Below are 19,742 nucleotides of genomic sequence, written 5' to 3' on the forward strand. Positions count from 1 at the left end.
CCTGTACTGCTCTTTTTGTCTTACAGGGACCATACCGAGGGGCATAATTATGGGGATTTGGCATAGGGGAGCACAGCAAGTCACTTTGCTGCGCTGCTATTCGTCAATGTGAAAGGGCAGGAATGCACCGTATTTATCCAATACGGTGCATTCCTGTTCTTTTTCCCTGGCGCTGGCGCCGTTTCACCTGCCTAGTCGCAATGCAGGGACCCTTACACCATGGTGTAAGGGTACCTGTGTTGTCGGCAGGATTGTTTAAGTGCAGGAAGGGGCACCTTCGTGCACAGAAACAATATATTGGGACATGTTCCTCCTTATACATGTGCTGCAGAATTCAGCGCACATAGAAAGAGGAATAAAGAAGGAGAAATAAAGTTATTTCTTCTTGTTACGCTTCACCTCAGGAGGCGTAAGGTCTTTGCACATCCCCAGGTTCACATGGTCTTGTAAATCTGGGGAAGCGTCACAATCCATGGGTGGTGCATTGGAATTCCCACCGCAGCGCCCATGGAACGCCTCCCTAGCGCAGAGTAATGCAACGCACTGATTTGCTCTGTCTTGCCTTACTCTATTTATATGAGGCATGGCCTCATTTCTATGATATGTAGGTTTGCCCCGGTGAAGCATCACAAAAAGTGACACTACGGCGGCTCAAAGGGCTCATAAATATGCTTCCAGGTGTCTCAATAGCCCTCTGTTGTAACACCTACAGGAACCACATCAAAATATTTTAACAATATCAGATTGATTCTCATTATATAAATAATATAATAATAATCCACATTTGTAAAGCGCGAACAATCACCCGTAAGGGTCTCTAGGTGCTGGGGGCTGTCGGGAAGATTAAGCAAGCTATTGCCCAAAGTCACATGGTGCTGGGCTAACCTGCCGCCGGCGCCGGGGATCGAACCGTGAACCCCGGATTCCAGAGTCAGTCGCCCTGGCCGCGGCACCACACCTCTACCCATTGGCATCGTTTTGGCCTTAACTCTTGCTCTTTTTGTTATATCTTCCCACAGCTTTATGCCTGGTACCTACAGCATAGCGCTTGCAGCGCAAACATGTCGCTCCTTCTCCTGGACGCAGTAATTCAGACTGTCAATACTGTTTTCACGTTGGTAGCGGAGCCAAGGATAGCAATTGTCCATCACTGGTTCCTAAATTTGCATATTAGCATAATATGTAACCAAATTGCAGCAACACAGTTGTTTTTGATTTTGCTGTGTGCTCTTCATTGCCCAGATTTTCATTAAAAACACAGTTAGCTTCCTGTACTAAATCTCAAGAGGCTGCCTTATGCAAGAACTGGAATTTGAATAAACCTTGAAAAACACAACATGAGCAATCTCGATGCCTGAGAAACCCCAGCAACTGGGGTGGTGTGACTGTGGCTTCCCATTAGTCTTAAATGATTGTGATGTCCAGGTTTTGACAGGTTTAATATGCTTTTGCCTACATTGTCGTTCCAGAGCATTCTCTTTAGTTTAGTTTTAGAAATACATGAAGTACTCTTATGAAGTAGAGATTGAAATTGGAATCTTGGCATATTGCAGTAATAAAATTGTCATGGATAAAAGCAGAAACATCTGGAGCTTTAAGTGACTACTGGCTGATTCAACAAAATGAAAGTCTGTGAAGAGCTCCAGAGAATTTAAAAACAGAAAGAGGCAGCAGCATAGAAGTAAAAATGGTCAAAATATCGGTGCATAGGGGCAGAAATCAGTTCTGCCTTAATGCTTTAGCACAGCACAATTAAAGCTGCTTATGTGTGTTAAGTTACATTATGATGTGTGATATGGTCTGTTATGTTATGTTGTTATATTATGCTGTTTGTTATGTTACAATATGTTGTTGTGTTATGCTGTTTGTTATATTACTTCACATGATTTAATGGTGTCTTATTAGGAATCACAGTATCCTTTTCACTAGACTAAAGTCAGTTCACCTTGTTATGTGTTGTTGTAAAGTAGTATATATGTAAAGAGCAGTGTGCTTTTAACCGCGGTTGGTCTCTGGGTTTTGTTGCTTGCTAATGTTTCAGAGAGAAAATGTGTTTTATGTGACATTAAAATATGCATGCTTTTAATATCAATATATTAAAGGTAAGCACACATCTCATTGAAAAAATGCAAATTCTTAATCTATAGGAAACACATTTTTAGGTGTAAACATCAAACTCAAGCTTCTGTAATTCAATTTTAAAACAAGCATGAAAAAGCTAATAGGCCTCAGTTTTAAAGGAGATCACTGGCCCAATGGCTTTTTTATGTGCTTGACTGCACAGTGTGAGATGCGTAATGCAGGTGCACACATGGGTGCACATACCACAGATCCTAGAATAGTAAGAAAAAACAGTCCAAGATGGTTGCCGAGGGTGTGCATGTGTGTGAATGGTTTGTGACACATGCACGTAACGCCCCAGTAGCCATTTTCCGTTTTTAGGTCGAAGCCTACTAGACAGCGCAGCTGTCTGATTTGATAAAGGTATCTTGGGGACATTCGGAAAACTTCCCTGGTAATGCATTCTGCCCATTACTTACCACTGGCTTAGTGGTTTGTACCTCAAATTTGCTTGCTTTCTATTTGCTGGCTTTATTTGTTTAAGGCTTTTCAGGTTGAGTGTGTCCCTCCTGTGGAGCATGTCTTATTTAATGTATTTTTCTGAATGCTCGCTTTCTGTAAACAGGCTTTTAAATCTTGTTCTTATTTTTTAACATTTGCTGTGCATTTAAAGACAGAGGCCAAACGTCAGGCTCTATCTTCCAGGAGTGCTTGGTGTTTACTTTTCTTTCTCTGACTTCAAAGTGAGTAGATTTATGTGACAATCTTGCTGTGAAAGAAAAGCTTTTTTCTGGCGTATAACAACATTTAAATGTCTATAACTGAACTGTGCAGATATTTCAAAGTATATCAGAACTAGAAATGCAGAAATGTAGCACATTTTCCAGTAATTCAAAAGTATGATGGAAACAGATAATTTTAATGCGATCAAAACGAATCAATACATTAGATGATGACAATTCCACACATTATCGTTTGTGCGCTGTATACTTTTTTCAGTAAAACTGTGCGTCTGTGCAAATGTAATGATACTTTCAATTGAAAATGTGTTGTCTGTAATGGCAGTGCGCTACGACACCATGCAAACTCCACTTTACGCTGCTCCACTCTACTCTGCACCACTCCATGCCACTGCACCACTCTACTCTGCACCACTCCACTCTACGCCACTCCACTTTACTCTGCATCACTGCACTCTATTCTGCACCATTCCACTCTATGCCACTGCACTTTGTGCAACTTCACTCTATGCCCATCTACTCTACTGTGCATCACTCTACTTTATGCAATGCACTCTACGGCACTCTAGTCTACTCTGCACCACTACACTCTTCGCCGCTGCACTCTACACCACTCCAGTTTAAAGACTCCACTCTACCCCACTCTACTATGCACTTCACATTATGCCATTGCACTGTATGCCACTGCACTCTACGAAGTACATTCTACAACAATGCATTCTAATCTGTAGTACTCCCCTCCATACCACTGCAGTCTATGCCAAGGCATTCTATGGCAGACTAATATACTCCATGTCACTGCACTCTACCCTGAACTACTGCACTCTATGCTGCACCACTCCACTCTACATCACTTCACTCTACCCTGAAACTATCTACTTCACGTCACTGTGTTCTATGCCTCTGCAATCTATGCTAGTCTACTTCAAGCCACTAAATTCTACACCACTCCACTCTGCTCTGCACCACTCTACTCTACGTAACTCTACTCTATGCCACTGCAATCTACGCTGCCCCATTCCACTCTACGCCCCTGCACTTTACTCTACTCTGCACAGCTCTATTCTGAACCATTCTACTTTACGCCACTGAACTCTACGTCACTCTACTCTAAACCAGTGCACTCTACGCAATTGCACTCTATGCCAATCTACTCTGTACCCCGGTCTCTATGCCTCAATACTCTACTCTGAAAAACTCTACTCTACGCCATTGTACTCTATGCCACTCTACTCTGCACCGCTGTACTCTACATCACTGCTCTTTACAGCACTCTATGCACTGCTGCACTCTATGGCAATGCACTCTACGCCACTCTACTCTACACCACTGCACTCTAGGACACCCTACTCCGCAACACTTCACTCTCCACCACTCTACTCGATGCCACTCTACTCTGCATCACTCTACTCTACACCACTGCATTCTAGGACACTAGACTCTATACCACTCTACGCTACTCTACTCCGCACCACTCTACGACTGTAATCTATGCTACGCTACTCTACTCTGCCCCACTGCGCTCTATGCAACTGCACTCTACACCACTGTACTCTAGGACACTGAACACTATGCCACTCAACACTACTCTGCACCAATGCATTCTATGACGCTGCACTCTACGCCACTGCACTCTATGCCACTGCACTCTACGCCACTGCACTCTACGGCACTGTAGTCTGCTCTGCACCACTCTAATCTACACCACTGCATTCTACAATGCTGCAACACACCACTCTATGACACTATGACATGCCAGTCTGAGCCACTCCATGCCACTGTATGCCCCAAATGTTTAGCCATGCTGAGCAGCAGCCATGCTGGTGTACAACATGGCTAAAAAACATTGGGAAAGCCAATAGCTCTTGCATAGGCTTGACCTATTGGCTTTACCAATGCTTGTTTGTTTTAACTACCTTTACAGTATGGTCAATGGCCATTTACAAATGGTGAAGTAAAGTGAAACAGTGCTGGAGCATGTTAAACAGAAACAAGAGCACCTTCAGCAATTTGGGCTGTTACATTACAGAAAATCTCACATTTTGCATTTGTGCCGTCCCGCTTCTGGCACAGCCAGCCCCGGTAGCGGAACTAAAGCAATACTGAGCTCCTAAGGTGGTGACCAACAGTGCTTCATTTGTAAAAGAAAAAGTGGTAGGGCACATTGTTTTCTTCAGAAGCCTGTGCTGGCACTATCGAATGTTGGGGTGCCGAATACTAATGCTGCATAATCTTGATTCCACTTCATGTCACCTTTATCCACCATCAGCTTCTCCCTGCCCCTTTATTTCACTATGTCAAGTTATTTTTCATCTCTGCTTTCTTTCTTTGTCAATGTTATTCTGTTTTTCTCCTCCTCCTTCTTTCCTCCTTTCCTGTTTTTCTGTCTCTTGCTCTGCGTCAAAGTCTGACAAGGTATCATAAGTGCTGGTCCCCAGAAAGGTGTGCCGTTGGGCCCCACCGGCAACCACTGGCTTCAGGGCCGCAAAAGCCTTTCATTCCACTGGGCAATTCTACTGTGGCAGGGCGGGACTAGCTAACAGCCGTTTGGTGGGCTGACAGGGTGGGGCCAGTTTTGTTGCTGGGGACCAGCTGGCCTGCCACATTCCTACTTTAAGCGCTTCTAAGGAAAACATGTTTAAAGTGTGCATTAAAGTGTACTTTAAAACCATTTGTTTTTGCATTGTTTATTTAGTACTCCAAGTATGAACATGGATGGCAGGTCTCCAGCAACAAGTCCAGCCCCCAAGGCAGTGAAACCGGCCCCCACCCTACCAGCCCATTGATTCACCTCGTGCCCCATAGGCCAGTCCGGCCCTACGAGTCCTGATGGTGGTCCCCCCATCTTCTAGAGGATCGAAACATCATTGACTACCACTACGGGCCCTAGATATACTATATTATATATAAATCAGCCAACATTTCTGTTTTTAAGATACGCAACTTTGATCACTGAATTAGTTCACCTGTGTGTATCACACTGCTGAGAGCACGGACGACATTTGTCACTACACACCCACTGCGCAGCCAAGAATTAAAAGATTTTTTTTTTTTAAAGAATCATTACATATGATTTATTATGACTAATAATTAAAATAACACTTTGGGTAATTTGCATTGATTGTATTGTTTTCAACTCTGGGGCCAGTGTTTCTTGTACATGTACTTACCCAAAGTCCCCAGTTATCCTTGTGTTCCCCTGTTAACTGCAACTCCAATGAAATGATATGGCAAACCATTACAAAATGATGTGCTTTGTTCTTAAGATACACTCTAAAGCCAAGAAGGGACCCTCATATCAGTCAAGAACGTGTTATTCTATTTCTGTCATCTCTGTGGGATACTCCATCTAATATTGACTACTAGTAGGGGTAGGAGGAACTCGCGGAATTTAACACTGCTGAATTCCACAGTTACATGAAAAACACTGCAAGGTTCCGTGGAGTTCTGCCAACGGGCGGAAATAGGCATGTCACTCCGCATGTGCTGTGATTTAGCACGGGAGTGTATTCCGTGCAGGAAAAATCTGCACGAACTGCACTACTCGGTGTGCTAGATGGCACAGCTACTCAAGTTGATTTTACTGCCACTTGAAAAGATGTTCCAATTGAGCGGCAGCCTTCTGACTGCCAACCGTCGCAACCACCGGCAACTGTCCCCATAAAAAAAATGTTGGCGGATATTTTCCTAGTGAACGAAAATTGCGCTAAGGGACGCCAAGTCTCACTCACACTTGCAAACTTACCATCCTGGAGCTGCCTACAAGAAAAAAATTCCACTACATGGCGATTGGTGGAATTTGGCCGTAACTCGCCATAAATCCTCAAACTCTGCTCGCGAAATGGAATGTTTCACCCACCCTTAGCTAATAGCCATATTGCTGCAGTCTTAGTGGTTATCCTTTGTCACATGGTCTATATAACCTGCCAAAGGATTCCTATATCCAGACAAGAACAAGGTTTCAAGACGCACTAAAGCTGTGTGCAGAATCTAGTGGAAGACGTGTAATGTTCCATTTGTCACTGCCTCTACTAGTGACAACATACACATATGGGGAAAACGAGAAAACAGAAAGCAGAGATACCAGACTCTACTACTCGGACTCGTCACTGATGTTGCTCAAGGATGTTTGCAGGTTGTAGTGGATACCTGTGAGGCAAAGTGAGGTCTTAAGTAACTTGCCATAGTAAGTTCTAGGCCTAACTGTACTGGTAAGTAGCTATACCTTAACAACATTTCTCTGTAACTGTACTTTGATGCGGAACTTGTAATTTCTGAAAACTAAACACACAAAGAATGAGAAACACAAATATATGCTCACTAACCCTTCTCCTTAGGGCAAGAATAACTATCTCAAGCTTGGTCACTAAGCACTGGCTTTGGAAGATGATTTATAGTTTCTTCCTGACTGCAAAATAATCAAAAATGTTAATATTATTGTGCTCTGTAGTCTTGGTAATATGCATGCTCATACTAGAACTATAATACTAAACGAGAGCAACATAGTCCAGTCTACGAATCCTTCCTGCTCAATTGCAGTATAACCTTTAGCAAAGTTCACAGCCCACAGTCTTAGAATATGTTGTACAACTATCCAGAAAATAGTTAAAAGTTTGTTTTCATCACAACACAGCATTCAGAATACAGCTCTGTATTCCCACTATTCTTCAATACATAATCGTAGTAAAACAATGAGTCTTGGTAAGCAAATCCAAGATCAATGTAGCAAGATTTTCACTTCAGCAACATTGTATCATGATTGCCTAGCAAGGACATAATGGGCCATGAAGGAAGTTATTCCCATATATCCAAGTCAGCACCGCCTTTCCAGAATACAGAGGAGATCATAGCCTGTTGTTAATTATAACTCGTTGTTGGAATGCTGCGTCATATTGCGTTCGCCATCTACTTGCACCCTGAGTCCTGACAACATCTACACTGCAATTACTGGCATCAATCAATCTATCAATCAATCAATTTAGGGTTTTGTAGAGCGTGCTACTCACCTGTGACGGTCTCAAGGTGCTGAGGGTGGGGGGGGGGGGTGAGCAGCTCTGTTGTGTCATTCGAAGAGCTGGGTTTTGAGGTCCTTTCTGAATTGGTGCAGTGTCGGGCTTCGTCAGAGGTGAAGGGGGAGTTCGTACCAGGTCTTGGCTGCGAAGTAGGAGAAGGATCTTCCACCTACTCTGGTCCTGTAGAAACGAGGGATGGTGGCTAGGGCGAGGTCGGCTGAGCGGACGTTTCTCTTGGGGCGTGGAAGGAGATTCGGTCGTTGAGATATTGGGGTCCGGTGTTGTGGAGGGCTTCGTAGGCGTGTGTGAACAGCTTCAAGGTTATCATCCTTTCTTTCCTTACAAGAAACTCAGCAAGTGGGTTTGGAGTATCGCTCCCCTGTGGTCTTCCATATCTTAGTGGTAAGCGAGTCCACCCGCACCGCTTCCTTACAATTGGCTGTGGGGACCATTGAGACAACTCTACCACAATGAAGGATTCTACACTTTCAGCTAAGGCCCTTTACTACCAGGTGAAGCAAAGGTAAATTATTAGGAGTGCGAGGGAGGGCTCTTTGCTATTTGAATATTTGTCAATGAAGACGTTTATTCACTTCGGTCCCCACCTTGATGTAATTACATCAGAGACTCAGGCACTTTTCTTACAATTGAGGCTTGGTGTCTTGCCAGTATGTTGATGTTCTGCAAAATGGCACCCTAATGAAATAAAATGCTGGACTGTGGGGTTATGATATTGAAATGGTTGGCTATTTTGCACGGGTAACAAAGGAAAAATAATATTTTCTGTGTAAGCTGCATGGGCTCAATAGTTACACAGATGCAATAGATAATGCGACCATACAGACGCAGTATATGTTTTCTTTCTGTTAAAGTTGATATAGCATCTTTATAAAAGCTATGCTTACCAGGTACAGGCCTAAAAAAAATAATAGTTGGCTTTTTATTGGACTTCATCATTCCTTAGATTTTCAACTTTTTAATTATGTACCTGTGTATCCATATTTTCTTATTGATAAATTGTTGAAGGTTTTTACATTTGACAATTACGTGGCTTTTTGTTCAAATAATATAGTTAATTTGACAAACAGATAATACACTAAAATGTATAAACAGATGTTAATATGAGCAAGGCACAGCTATTTTATCAACTGCAAGCATTACTGCTAGTATGAGTTAAAACCTGGACTACTGGAATATATGCAACTCTGTGCCTGTGCATTTTTCACATAAAAATGGATTCACCACACTTGCAACATAATCCACCATATGCAAAAAATGACATTTCTAGCTTCACTGATCAAAAGCACCACAGAAAGGGCCAGATGTACAAAGCCGTTTTCAGGTCGCAAACGCCACCATTCTCAGAATCAGGCTGTTTGCAACCAGAATTTTTTTTTTCAATTGTACAAAATGCGATCTGGTGCCTTGTTAGCGAATCGCAATTTGCATTTACGATATAGTATTTGGAAGTGGCTTGTCTTTAGTGTGTCCCTTCCAAATACCAAATCAATATGGGAAGTATGACTGTTTTGCGGCAGAATTCCATTTGCAAAACAGTAATACTTTACCACGATTTTAAAAGTGGTAGTAACTCATACGCAAATGGGAAAAGGTCCCCTTGGGGAACTTTTGCCTTTGAGAATGTTGAAAAAATATATTTTACGGACCACTGCCTTCTCCTAAAAAATGAAACTTCAAAGTTTCATTTTTAGCTTTCTAAATGCATACCATTTCCTCTTAAGTAAACAGGCTGCATAAAAAAATAAATATATATATATATATATATATATATATATATATATATATATATATATATATATATATATATATATATATATATATATATAATTAAAAACAATCACAAACATGGTGGTCGGCTGACCTCAGCAAGCCACCATCCTTGTGGTGGCCGTTGTTATGGAGCAGCTGCAAATTGCGATCTACCCCATTAATATTCATGAGATAAGTTGATTTGCGAGCTACTTGGAATCACTATTTGATAATTAAACATTTTATACATTAGGAATTGCGATTTCCTAATTGCGATTCTGGCTCATCCCAATTAGGACATCGGTATTCCTATTGTTACAGCTGCCCTTAAGTTCCATGCAGTGGCAGAGACATTGCAAAGCTTACCTGGCCACCTTTCAGTTCCTAATGGCTATTTCCGAATGTTAAAATAGTATTAATGTGGTGAACCTTTTGAATAAACAGTAATATTAATAATACAGCATTTAAAACAGCGCACAGCTACCTCCGGAGAGGTTTCCCAGCGCTGGGGGCCGTCGGTAAGATTAAGCGAGCTATTGCCCAGAGTCACAAGGTGCTGGGCTGACCTGCCGCCGGCGCCGGGGATCGAACCGTGATCCCCAGAATCAGGCACCCTGGCCGCTGCGCCACACCTCTTCCAATGACAAAATAGTGAAGTAATACTGTCAGAAGAACAGAATGAACCGCAACATGGTCCCTAACTTTATCAATCTTGACGAATAATTTGGTCCTTTTTTGCCACATAATTCCAGTAGCCTTGGTTAAAACTAATACACAGTGCAAGATTAGATAATGAAGAGAGCACTCTTTGGCTCGGGCCACTGGAATTATCCTCACTAAATTATGCGGAAGGGTTGATAAACTTACGCAGCAAACAAAAGGCAAATCCATCCGGTATAATGCAGCACATTTTGTGATAGTATTACGTCATATTTTGTAATTCTTTTTACACGTTAACACTGTCTTAGCCTAAATGCCACCTAATTAATATCACTTTAACACCCACATGTAGCAACAGGCAGCTGAAAGGGGGCCAGTCAGCCTTTGCAAGGGCCTTCCAGTGCGTGACAAAACGAGTCACTCGTTTTAGCAACATTTCACCCGTTTCTACTGGAAGCAATTTTTTGGTAACATTTCTAAATTATGAAGCAGCTGATGGACTATGTGGCAAATGCATCAAGTCCATAATTATGCGGAAAACGCCGCAGAATACCATAATTCAAAGTAGCCCGCCTTATCAATACAAAGAGCAGAGGGCTACCAAGTTACAAAACAATCTCTCAAAGAGCCATGTCAAAACCGTAGTCCAACTTGGCAATTAAAACATTGTATGACGGAGCTGCAATGAGGGTCAATGAGTTCCTCGTGGACTCCAGGCTGCTTACTGCGCTGGGTCCAGAGGCCGTGTAGCTAAACTTAGAACACAACATCTGTCTTTGTTTCAGGCCGATCGCGAGGAAGGTTGATTGTCCAAAATGCCGCATAATACCCTACCAGCGCTCCATTCCAGATCGGGCAGGCAATGCGAACACTCCAGCCAGCGAACCAGGGCTCGTAGGTGAACACGGGGAAGAAGGCGATGACCCCGGAGAAAATGCTGACACTCCCGAAGGCAAGCAGCGTCCCCCCCGCGCACTTATACAGGCTCGGCATTTTCTCTTTACTTCCAGACAGCTACATTCCCATGGACTTTTCTGTAACCAAAACATAAGCCCAGTCTTTTTTTTTTTTTGGGTAAACAAATGCTCCTTGGCGACTGTAGTCATGATACAAACTCATTGTTTACTGATAAAGTAAGGCTAGGCTTACCCAGAGAGACTTCCTCAGAGTGTAAGTCTATGATAAATCATGCTTACAAATATGCACTCTGTCCTACTGTCTCGAGTTGTGCTTCCCTTGCCAGCTGCAAAGAGAAAAGTAGTTGTAAGTCTGTGGGTTTTGTTTCTCTAATTTTGTCACGCCCAGAACACAGTGGTTCTGACAGGGGTTCCGGCCTGCATAAGTTATGGAGAAGAACCCCCTCTAATGTTGATTAATAAAGCAGCCCACTGGATGAGTAGAAACGCAGGGTTCAACATCTCTAATCACAAGCATATTTTAATGGCTAGAAGGGTGTCCTGGATCGGCAAGCAGTAGCGGCTGGTGCAGGTAAGCATGGTGAGGCGGGGTGCTGCGGGGGGAGGGGCGGGGGGGTTAATGTCGACAGACGACGGAATAGGAGTTAATTATTTATTTAATTTGCCCTATTCCGTCATCTGTTGACATCCCCCTCACCCCGGCGCCCCACCGCGCTTACCTGCACCGGCCGCTGCGTCATTTACCACCCGCGGCAAGTGGGCATTACCACGCGAACAAAACGCTGCTGGCACTACACTGCAAATTGTCACATCAGGCGGTGCGAAGATTAATAAAGCGAAACTAGGCCTGTTGCAGGTGGTGTGCCTCAGCACTCACTGTATAGTACTGGGACGTCTTTGTCCCACCGATGTTGCGCCCACACTATTGGCATCACCTATTTAGGGTGGGATGAGGTTGCCTATGATGAAGCATGTCGCAAAAGTTTGGATGAGGCTTCCACATTCAATGCAATAAATACTGTCTTTCTTGTGACCGGGTCTTTGCAGTCTATTCATTGAGCCCAAATATTATCACATTTTTTGTGTGGTTTAATGTTTAGTTTAAGGAGGATGTGTGATAATAGAAGCATCCCTTGGTTTCTTTTTGTGGTACCCACACTTATTTTTCAACATCATGCTTTGATCGAGAGCAAGAGAGAGAGAGAGAAATGCAGGAAAGGTAAAAAGAAGGGAGAGCATACATTTTGGAAAAAAGTACAAAGGGAGAAGCAAGAGATAATAAATCCTGAATGAGTGAGATAAAGAGGAAATGTAGGCTGGTGACATGTGGTACAGTGTAGTTTAAACAGACTTAGGGGCCTATTAGGATGGCGGTCGGAAGTTCTCCCCGACCGCCATGGTAACAGGAAATTACCGCCCGCAAGGACCGCGGCATAACCGCTGGCCCAATTAGGATGCTCCGCAGTCGAAATCCGACCGCAGCTGTCGGATTCTGGCGATTAACATTGCGGCGGTTGCTGCTGCCAGCAGCACCGCCGTGGTGTGAAAAGGAGCATGTCATGCATGTCACTGCACTGCGTGGCAGGCACCACCTGGTACAGGAAGTGCACCCACACACGCCCCCAACACATTGGGGGCCCGCAATGGGCCACCGGAGACATTCTCTGCATGCCTTTCCATGGCGGTTAAACTGCCACGGAAAGGCTGGCTACCGCCAGCATCATAATCATGCCGGCGGAGCCTGGCCCTGCACCGGCATCATTGTAGCGGTCCAGTTCCGCCCGCTAGGCATGCGTGCAGACTGTTACCGGCGGAAAAGTGGCAGGCGGAGATTCTCATCGCTGCGGTCGTCACCGCCATGCTAATGGGACCGGCAATTTTCAGGGTTGCGATCGCGGGCGGATGTCTGCCGCCGGTCCGGCGGTTGCCACTGCAGGCCCGGCGGCGGCCATCCGTCCACCATCCTAATAGACCCCTTAGTGTGGAAATGGATGAACGTATGTTGATTAAATTTGCCAGGAATGTAGATTTTATGGTGGAAATGATCCATTTTGGTATTAGATCTTAATTGGCATGAGGTGAAATCAAAACTAGGCTGCTATGGTATTCAGCAATTTAGACATTCAGCAGCTCTGATGGCAAGCCACTCAGAAATGTTTTGGGTCCCTCCACTTATTTCCTTTTCACAAATTGAGCAATGGTTGTGAGTGGCAGACACGCAGAGAGGTCATTGGGAGAAGCAGATGGGCAGGCCTACATCCAGTTTGCCATCATTGCCATCAAAGGATACAGACAAAACACAAAAAACTGCATTCAAAAGATAATAAAATGATGGAAAGAAATTAGGTTCTTATAAAAAAAAAGTCATGCAGGACCTTGGGGAGACTTGGAGTGAGGGCGTAAAGAAAGACTTTGGCAATAGCATCAGAGATGACCATCAATCATGCACTTCATAAGCAAAACACAGAATCTTGATCCAAAAGGCCTGTCATATGGAAATCCAAGCCTTATTATTTCGTAAGTGGCTATGGGCCCTACCTGCATTTGTTCACTAAACTCTACAGGTGTGACGTTGTATTCATCTTACATTTGGCCACCCGGTCATCACCAAAACATACAACACAGTAATTAAACATGCTTGTTGGGAAAACATGAAGACAAATATCATGGAATATGTAAAGGGTTGTGTGGTGTGCAACAGCCAGTACATCCTTTCCCTGTGACTTCACTTATGTCTTGTTGTCAATGGTTATCCAGTTATATGAGTAGTTATGGATATAATAGCCAAATGTTGCTGTATTATTATTCAACTCCCAGACATCTGGATGGTTTTCTAATCTCAACATCTTACGCCTCCATGAATTTTCAGTTGTGATTGGATCCAATTGTGGATCACAGTGTCATGTTTTTGGAAAGTCTTTAATTCACAGGCGGGAGTCGATCTCCGCTATCCATCTGCTTCTCATCCCAAAGTGAACGGTAAGCGGAAAGTATCAACCAGGGAATAGGCCAGCACCTCTTGCTATTCTGATTCACAGGGAAACAAATGTGCAAAACATCTGGCCCTTGGTGAATTCACTGACAACAGTGCATGGTATTTGGCCAAAGAGATGTCATTATTCTTCTATATGTAAGACACAGGTCTTAAAGTATTACCTGCTGCCATGTTCAAACAATACTAGATGGCTGGGAGAGAAGGGCGCACACACTAAGTGTAGACACAAATCTGAAAGTCCCATTAGTAAAAGGAATAATGTAATGGGTGCTCAAGAAGAAAGAACAGACACCACTCCTTCTTCCATGGGATCAGATCCAAATCATGCGCAAAGCTTCGTGCCCTTCCCAATAATTCACGGTAGAGTTTCTTGATAAAAGGTCCACCAACAGCGTTTATTTTCTCAAAAGCATCTTTTAAAACTTTGCCATGCCAACACGTGTTTCGTCAATGCCTAGGAAGGGACAGCAGACTTCATCAGTGCTGCAATGACGAATGTACACAACTTAAACGTCATCCCAGGAACGGGATTGACCAAATAGCTGTCACGATGACCAGATCATCACATGTGCAAAGAATAATATTGTGTAGTTTGAAGGGTGGTGAAATTATATTACAGTATATCGGATCGTCATTGGTACTCATCAATAAAGTATCTCAGAGGACAGAAGAGTCAGTATAACATAAGAGTGTCCAAAGGTTGATAATAGAACAAGTTGAGGTTTTAGGTCTACCAGCATTAAGATTGTAACCAATGAAATATCTGCTAACCTAATCAAGAATATATCAAGACTTAAAATGTAATCACAAGGTCTCCAAGTATCAATTCTGCCTAAATATGTCACACCCCCAGTTTCTACTTGGTACTAGGGTAATTTTCATAGGCTTGAATTATTAGAAATAATATCAGCTCACCTTTTGCGCAATCAAGAACTGTGGGTGCAAAGTAGTCAGTCTAAAGTCAGTTGTCCAGTCACTGAAAGCCAATATAATATAGCCTTATAGCACGCCGTAGCGGGCTATACTGGCTATTAAAGGCCCGCTGCAGCGTTAAAGGCAAAAGCCGAAGGCAAGGCACTTTAACAAGGCAGCGAGACTTTAATAGCCGTTATAGTCCTGCTACGAAGGGCTATAAGGCTATTAGAACATTCTGCCACTTGAGGGCAGAATGTTCTAACAAATTAAACAAAGGCTTCAGGGAGCACGAGGGGATTAAAATCCCCTCAGGCTACTTGAAGCCTTTGTTCACAGTCACAAATAAGTATTGGAATGTTGGAGCTCCGGGCTTATACCAGCCATTATAAGCCCGTAGCTACTCCATTGTTTTCAATGGATCTTCCCACGTTCCAATGTTCTAATATATGTATATAAAATCACTCAAAATACCCTCTTTAGTCATGCGCATATACATAAGCCTTCTTCAAAACTATCCATCACCTCGCAATGTGCTTCCGTGCATCTCAATATCATTTGCTCGTCTGCATTGGTGTCTTTTACATGCCATTAAAAGGTATACTATACCATTGGGAAAGGTTAAACCACCGTGCATCTGGAAATCATTTGCTCATAATGTTGCTGCATTGGTATTTTCTACTTGCTATTATCAAGATATGCTTAATCATTGTGTAAGGGTAACCCCCCATTAGGAATAGACCGTTGTGAGGCAGTAAACTAGTGGCATGTACAAACAGTATTATGCCGTTGATGGCGCACCCCCAACCTGCGTGGTACCTCTTCTCGCCAACTGCGAGTCATGCATCGTAAGCTTTTCCGACCGACATTTTACGATGTTGGATTCAGAGAGCCTTCTCGAATCGGTCTGTCCGGAAACTCACTTTGGGGGCCCATAGCAGGACCCCATTCACCCAGACAAAGCAAACATAAGGAAATGATGGACGGAGCGCTGAAACTTTTCAGACACTCACCCCCAGTCACAGATTTGGGTTGAAACCATTATTCTTCAGCTCACTTCGCCACTCCAATTCAGACCCAGCTATATGCAAATAAATCTTGGCCCTGTGCCTCATGGGAACAGTCCAGCCCGAAATGCCAAGCCAGGTCTTCCATGGACCGTAAATAAGCATCCTGGGACAGGTTTTGGGGTAACACCCCTCATCGGCTAGGCTAGCTTGAAACCAGTGGCAAAGTGAGCAAGGGACCTGGCTTGGCAGTTCGGGCTGGACTGTCCATCAATTGTCATTTGTCACCCCGAGTGGGACTGGTATGCCCAGATGTGGGTCCCGTGCTCTCCATGCCACTGGAGTCAAACTATCCTGGCTGATGAGGGGTGAAACTCTGAAACCGGTCCTAGGATGCTTGTTTCCAGTCCAGGGAGGACCTGGCCTGGCAGTTCGGGGTAGGCCGTTCCCATAAGGCGCAGGAACAAGACTGATTTGCATATGGCCTGGTCTAAACTGGAGTGGCATGGTGAGCAAAAGAATGATGGATTTAACCCAGATCTCTTGACTGGGGGTGAATGTTTTGATTTGTTCTGCATTTAGTCCATCACTTGTGTGTCCTTTCCCCTTCACCCGGAGGCCTCCGGTTGGGGCCCATTGGGGTACCCATGGGACCCCACTTTACAACCATGCACAGTGTGGCCGTCACCATAGGGTGCCCACCACAGGGTGCAAGATTTTCCGCAACCACCTCTTTTTTCAATGGGATCCTGTGTTGTCGGTCGGAACACAGGCTCCCATTGAAGTCAATGGGAGTCCGAAAGAACGGTGTTTGGAAACATCGTAATCGGTCGGTCGGATTCACCGAACCCGAGTTGGTTGGAAACGATTCCGACAAGGAGTCAGTCAGAATGCTTTCCGACCAACATCATAATGAGGCCCTAAATGTGAAAACAGTGCTTAGAAGTCACAAGCGGTTAAAAGTTGACTTGAGGCCCAGGGCAAATCCAAAGTTCAGGCCGACCGTGAATGGGGGCACATTGGCTACAGGACCCAGACAGGTCCCGCTGAAGAAATACCTTGGATGAAGCTTTTGTTGACATTGCGCGTCTACTATTTCATTGTCGAGCTGCACAAAGGAGGTCCCGCTTTGTCGTCGAGCTCCGTTGAAGTGAATGCAATGCATCATAGTCGAGCCGTGCAGAGCAGCATCGTCAAGCCATGCGGGCTGTGAATTCTTTGTCTTCGAGCAGCCTTTGCGCCTGTGGAATTCTCTTGCAGTTGAGGCAATGCGTATATTTTTGAGGAAATCGGCTATAGAACCCACTTCTGAGGCCCAGAACTGGAGGGGGCACCTCAGGCAAGGGTAGGACTCACTGGTGGCAGAGTTCAGCGGAACCAGCAGGATTGCAGGAAGTCTTTTGTGTCCCTGAGACTTCAGAAAACAGGAGGCAAGCCAGCAATCTCTTGGAGTCACTTTAGGTTCAAGTTAGATGGGTCCAGTCCTTGTCCTCAGCAGGGCAGAGATCAGTCAGCAGCAGGGCAGCTCAGCAACGCAGATAAGCAGTTCCTCAGAACAGTCAGTCACAGCAAAGTGACAATCCTTACAGCACAGCGGTCTTTACTCCAGTAGAGTGTATTGATTTGGTTGGGTCAGAGTCCTGGTACTCATACCCAAAATTGCTATTGATGTAGGGGGTGACCTCAAAGGAGTTCTCTGAAATACACAAGGGTCCCTTTCAACCCACTCCTGTCTATCAGTCTACCTATGGGGGTTAACGAGCCCTTTGTGTGAGGACAGGAAACAACCCATTCAGATGTAAGTGTAATCCACCTCCGCCCTTTCCTTCCAAGGAGGGCTATCTGAATGCAGATGAGCTCTCTGTCACACCCAGCCCTTTCTGTGTTTGTGGCTGCCTAGAAGGACTGACCAAAGTATAACTGTCACCCAGGCCTGACATATATTGGAGACTTGCTGCAGGCACATAGAGAAAAGTTAAGAGCAGAAAAATGTCTACTTTCTAAAAGTGATAATATCAAAATGGGGTAACCCAGTATCCCTCAGAACCTGGGCGGGTAATCAAAATATTACAAACGGTTCTGTCGGGTAAACAGTATTGCTTCAAGAAAAAATCTTCATTTATATGCATATACGAACACACATGGAGACCATAAGTAATTTTTCAAAGAGGCTTTATGAATTGCATCATTCATAAATAACTAATGACAATGGCTGTCAAATGTAAAACACAGTTGTGACAAAGTGGCATAAAGTGACATAAAGTGCTCAGTGCTGTGGTGAAAAGTGCGTAATATATACAGTGTGATTTTTCCAGGGTACTAATAATTTGCAAAGGCCAGTCTGAGCGAATGATCAAAACTGCAAGTCGATTAAATCAGTCTTTTGTGCAGAGTATTTCAACTGATCCTTCAATAAGTGTCGACGTTTCAACCCAAGGTAGCGTAATTCGCTAGTCAATACGGGTCTTCATCAGGACAGGGATTGACAGCCTATGAAATAGTAATAAATATGGTCAGGTGCGTTCGAAAGACTGAATGCCGTCTACAATTGTGCATGCAGGGTGGGGACTCACCAAAATAAGCAAACCCAATGTTGCTTGAAGGGCGATGTGTAAAGGAGAGGCAAGAGCAGTTGTATCCTGTTCTCCCTGGTTGAAGATTAAATTAAAAAATTAGGATAAGTAGCCCTGTCGTGGCTAATAGAATGATCAAGTGATTGTGGAGAGATGGATAGACTCACTTGGTAAGTGCGTGAATTCCGTTCAGTAATTCGAACGAATCCGCGTAGGGGATTGGTCGTCCTTTGCGGGAGCATAGACGAGGTTCTGGCTTTCAGACGGACGATTCACTGTCAAGACAAATTAAATTAAACTCAGTCAAGAGTCCAAGTTAAAACGGGCAGGCGGCTGACTCAGGGAAGGGGAGGAGAGAGGAGTTTGCGCACACTCACCATCTGATTTGGTGTCGGTTTCAGCAATTACTTCATGATCAGCAGCGCGCAGGCAAGCGTCCTGTCATTCGCGAAGTCTGTCAGCGAATATGACAAGCGCTGTCAAATAAATGATGAAGGAAACGCGCCGGATTTGGCGCGTGCGGCCGCGTCATGTGTCGGTTGCTTAGAAACGCTCGTGACTCTGATCTCTGAGTCCTAATTGGATTAGGTGGCGGATCTGGATTGGCTAGAATGAACGTTGTTAGGGTAACCACGTCAAACTTTGGTTACTAGGGCTCGTGACTCTGATCTCTGAGTCCTGATTGGATGTGGTAGCGGATCTGGATTGGCTAGAATGAACGTTGCTAGGTGACAACGTCAAACTTTGGTTACTGGGGGCCCCCGGTGTGTGTACTCAGATGGCGACGTCAGAGACGTCAAAACCAAATAAATGGAGCGCTGTCAATTAGAGCGCGAACGGTGAATGGGAGCGGTCTCGCGATGACCCGTATGGTAAATTAAGTGGCAATCAATGGATTAGTTGGATTATGAACATAATGTCAATAAATCCCGCATTATTTGGGTTGTGCGTTAGAATTGAAAATAAGCAAAATTGAAAACAAGCAAAACAAGGTGGCACAGTGAGAATTTTGCTGTAAGTATTCAAAATGTTAACATACATTTGGTGTAAAGAAGCATTGGTGGAGATGATACAATAAATTGATACATCAATGGC

The 19,742-nt window shown here is 44.1% G+C and overlaps 1 protein-coding gene across 2 annotated transcripts in view; it reads right to left on the reverse strand.

Moving 5' to 3' along the window:
* Positions 1-11,262, reverse strand: part of TMEM212 (transmembrane protein 212) — a 123,692-nt gene extending 112,430 nt beyond the window's left edge. For both annotated transcript variants that reach the window (XM_085633928.1, XM_085633927.1), the window contains exon 1: positions 11,078-11,262. In XM_085633928.1, the coding sequence (XP_085490054.1) occupies positions 11,078-11,236 (159 nt within the window). In that variant the 5' untranslated portion in view covers positions 11,237-11,262. The remainder of the gene's footprint in view (positions 1-11,077) is intronic.
* Positions 11,263-19,742: the final 8,480 nt, after the last annotated feature.

This window comes from Triturus cristatus, chromosome 11 (assembly GCF_964204655.1).
Source record: "Triturus cristatus chromosome 11, aTriCri1.1, whole genome shotgun sequence".
Lineage (NCBI taxonomy): Eukaryota > Metazoa > Chordata > Amphibia > Caudata > Salamandridae > Triturus > Triturus cristatus.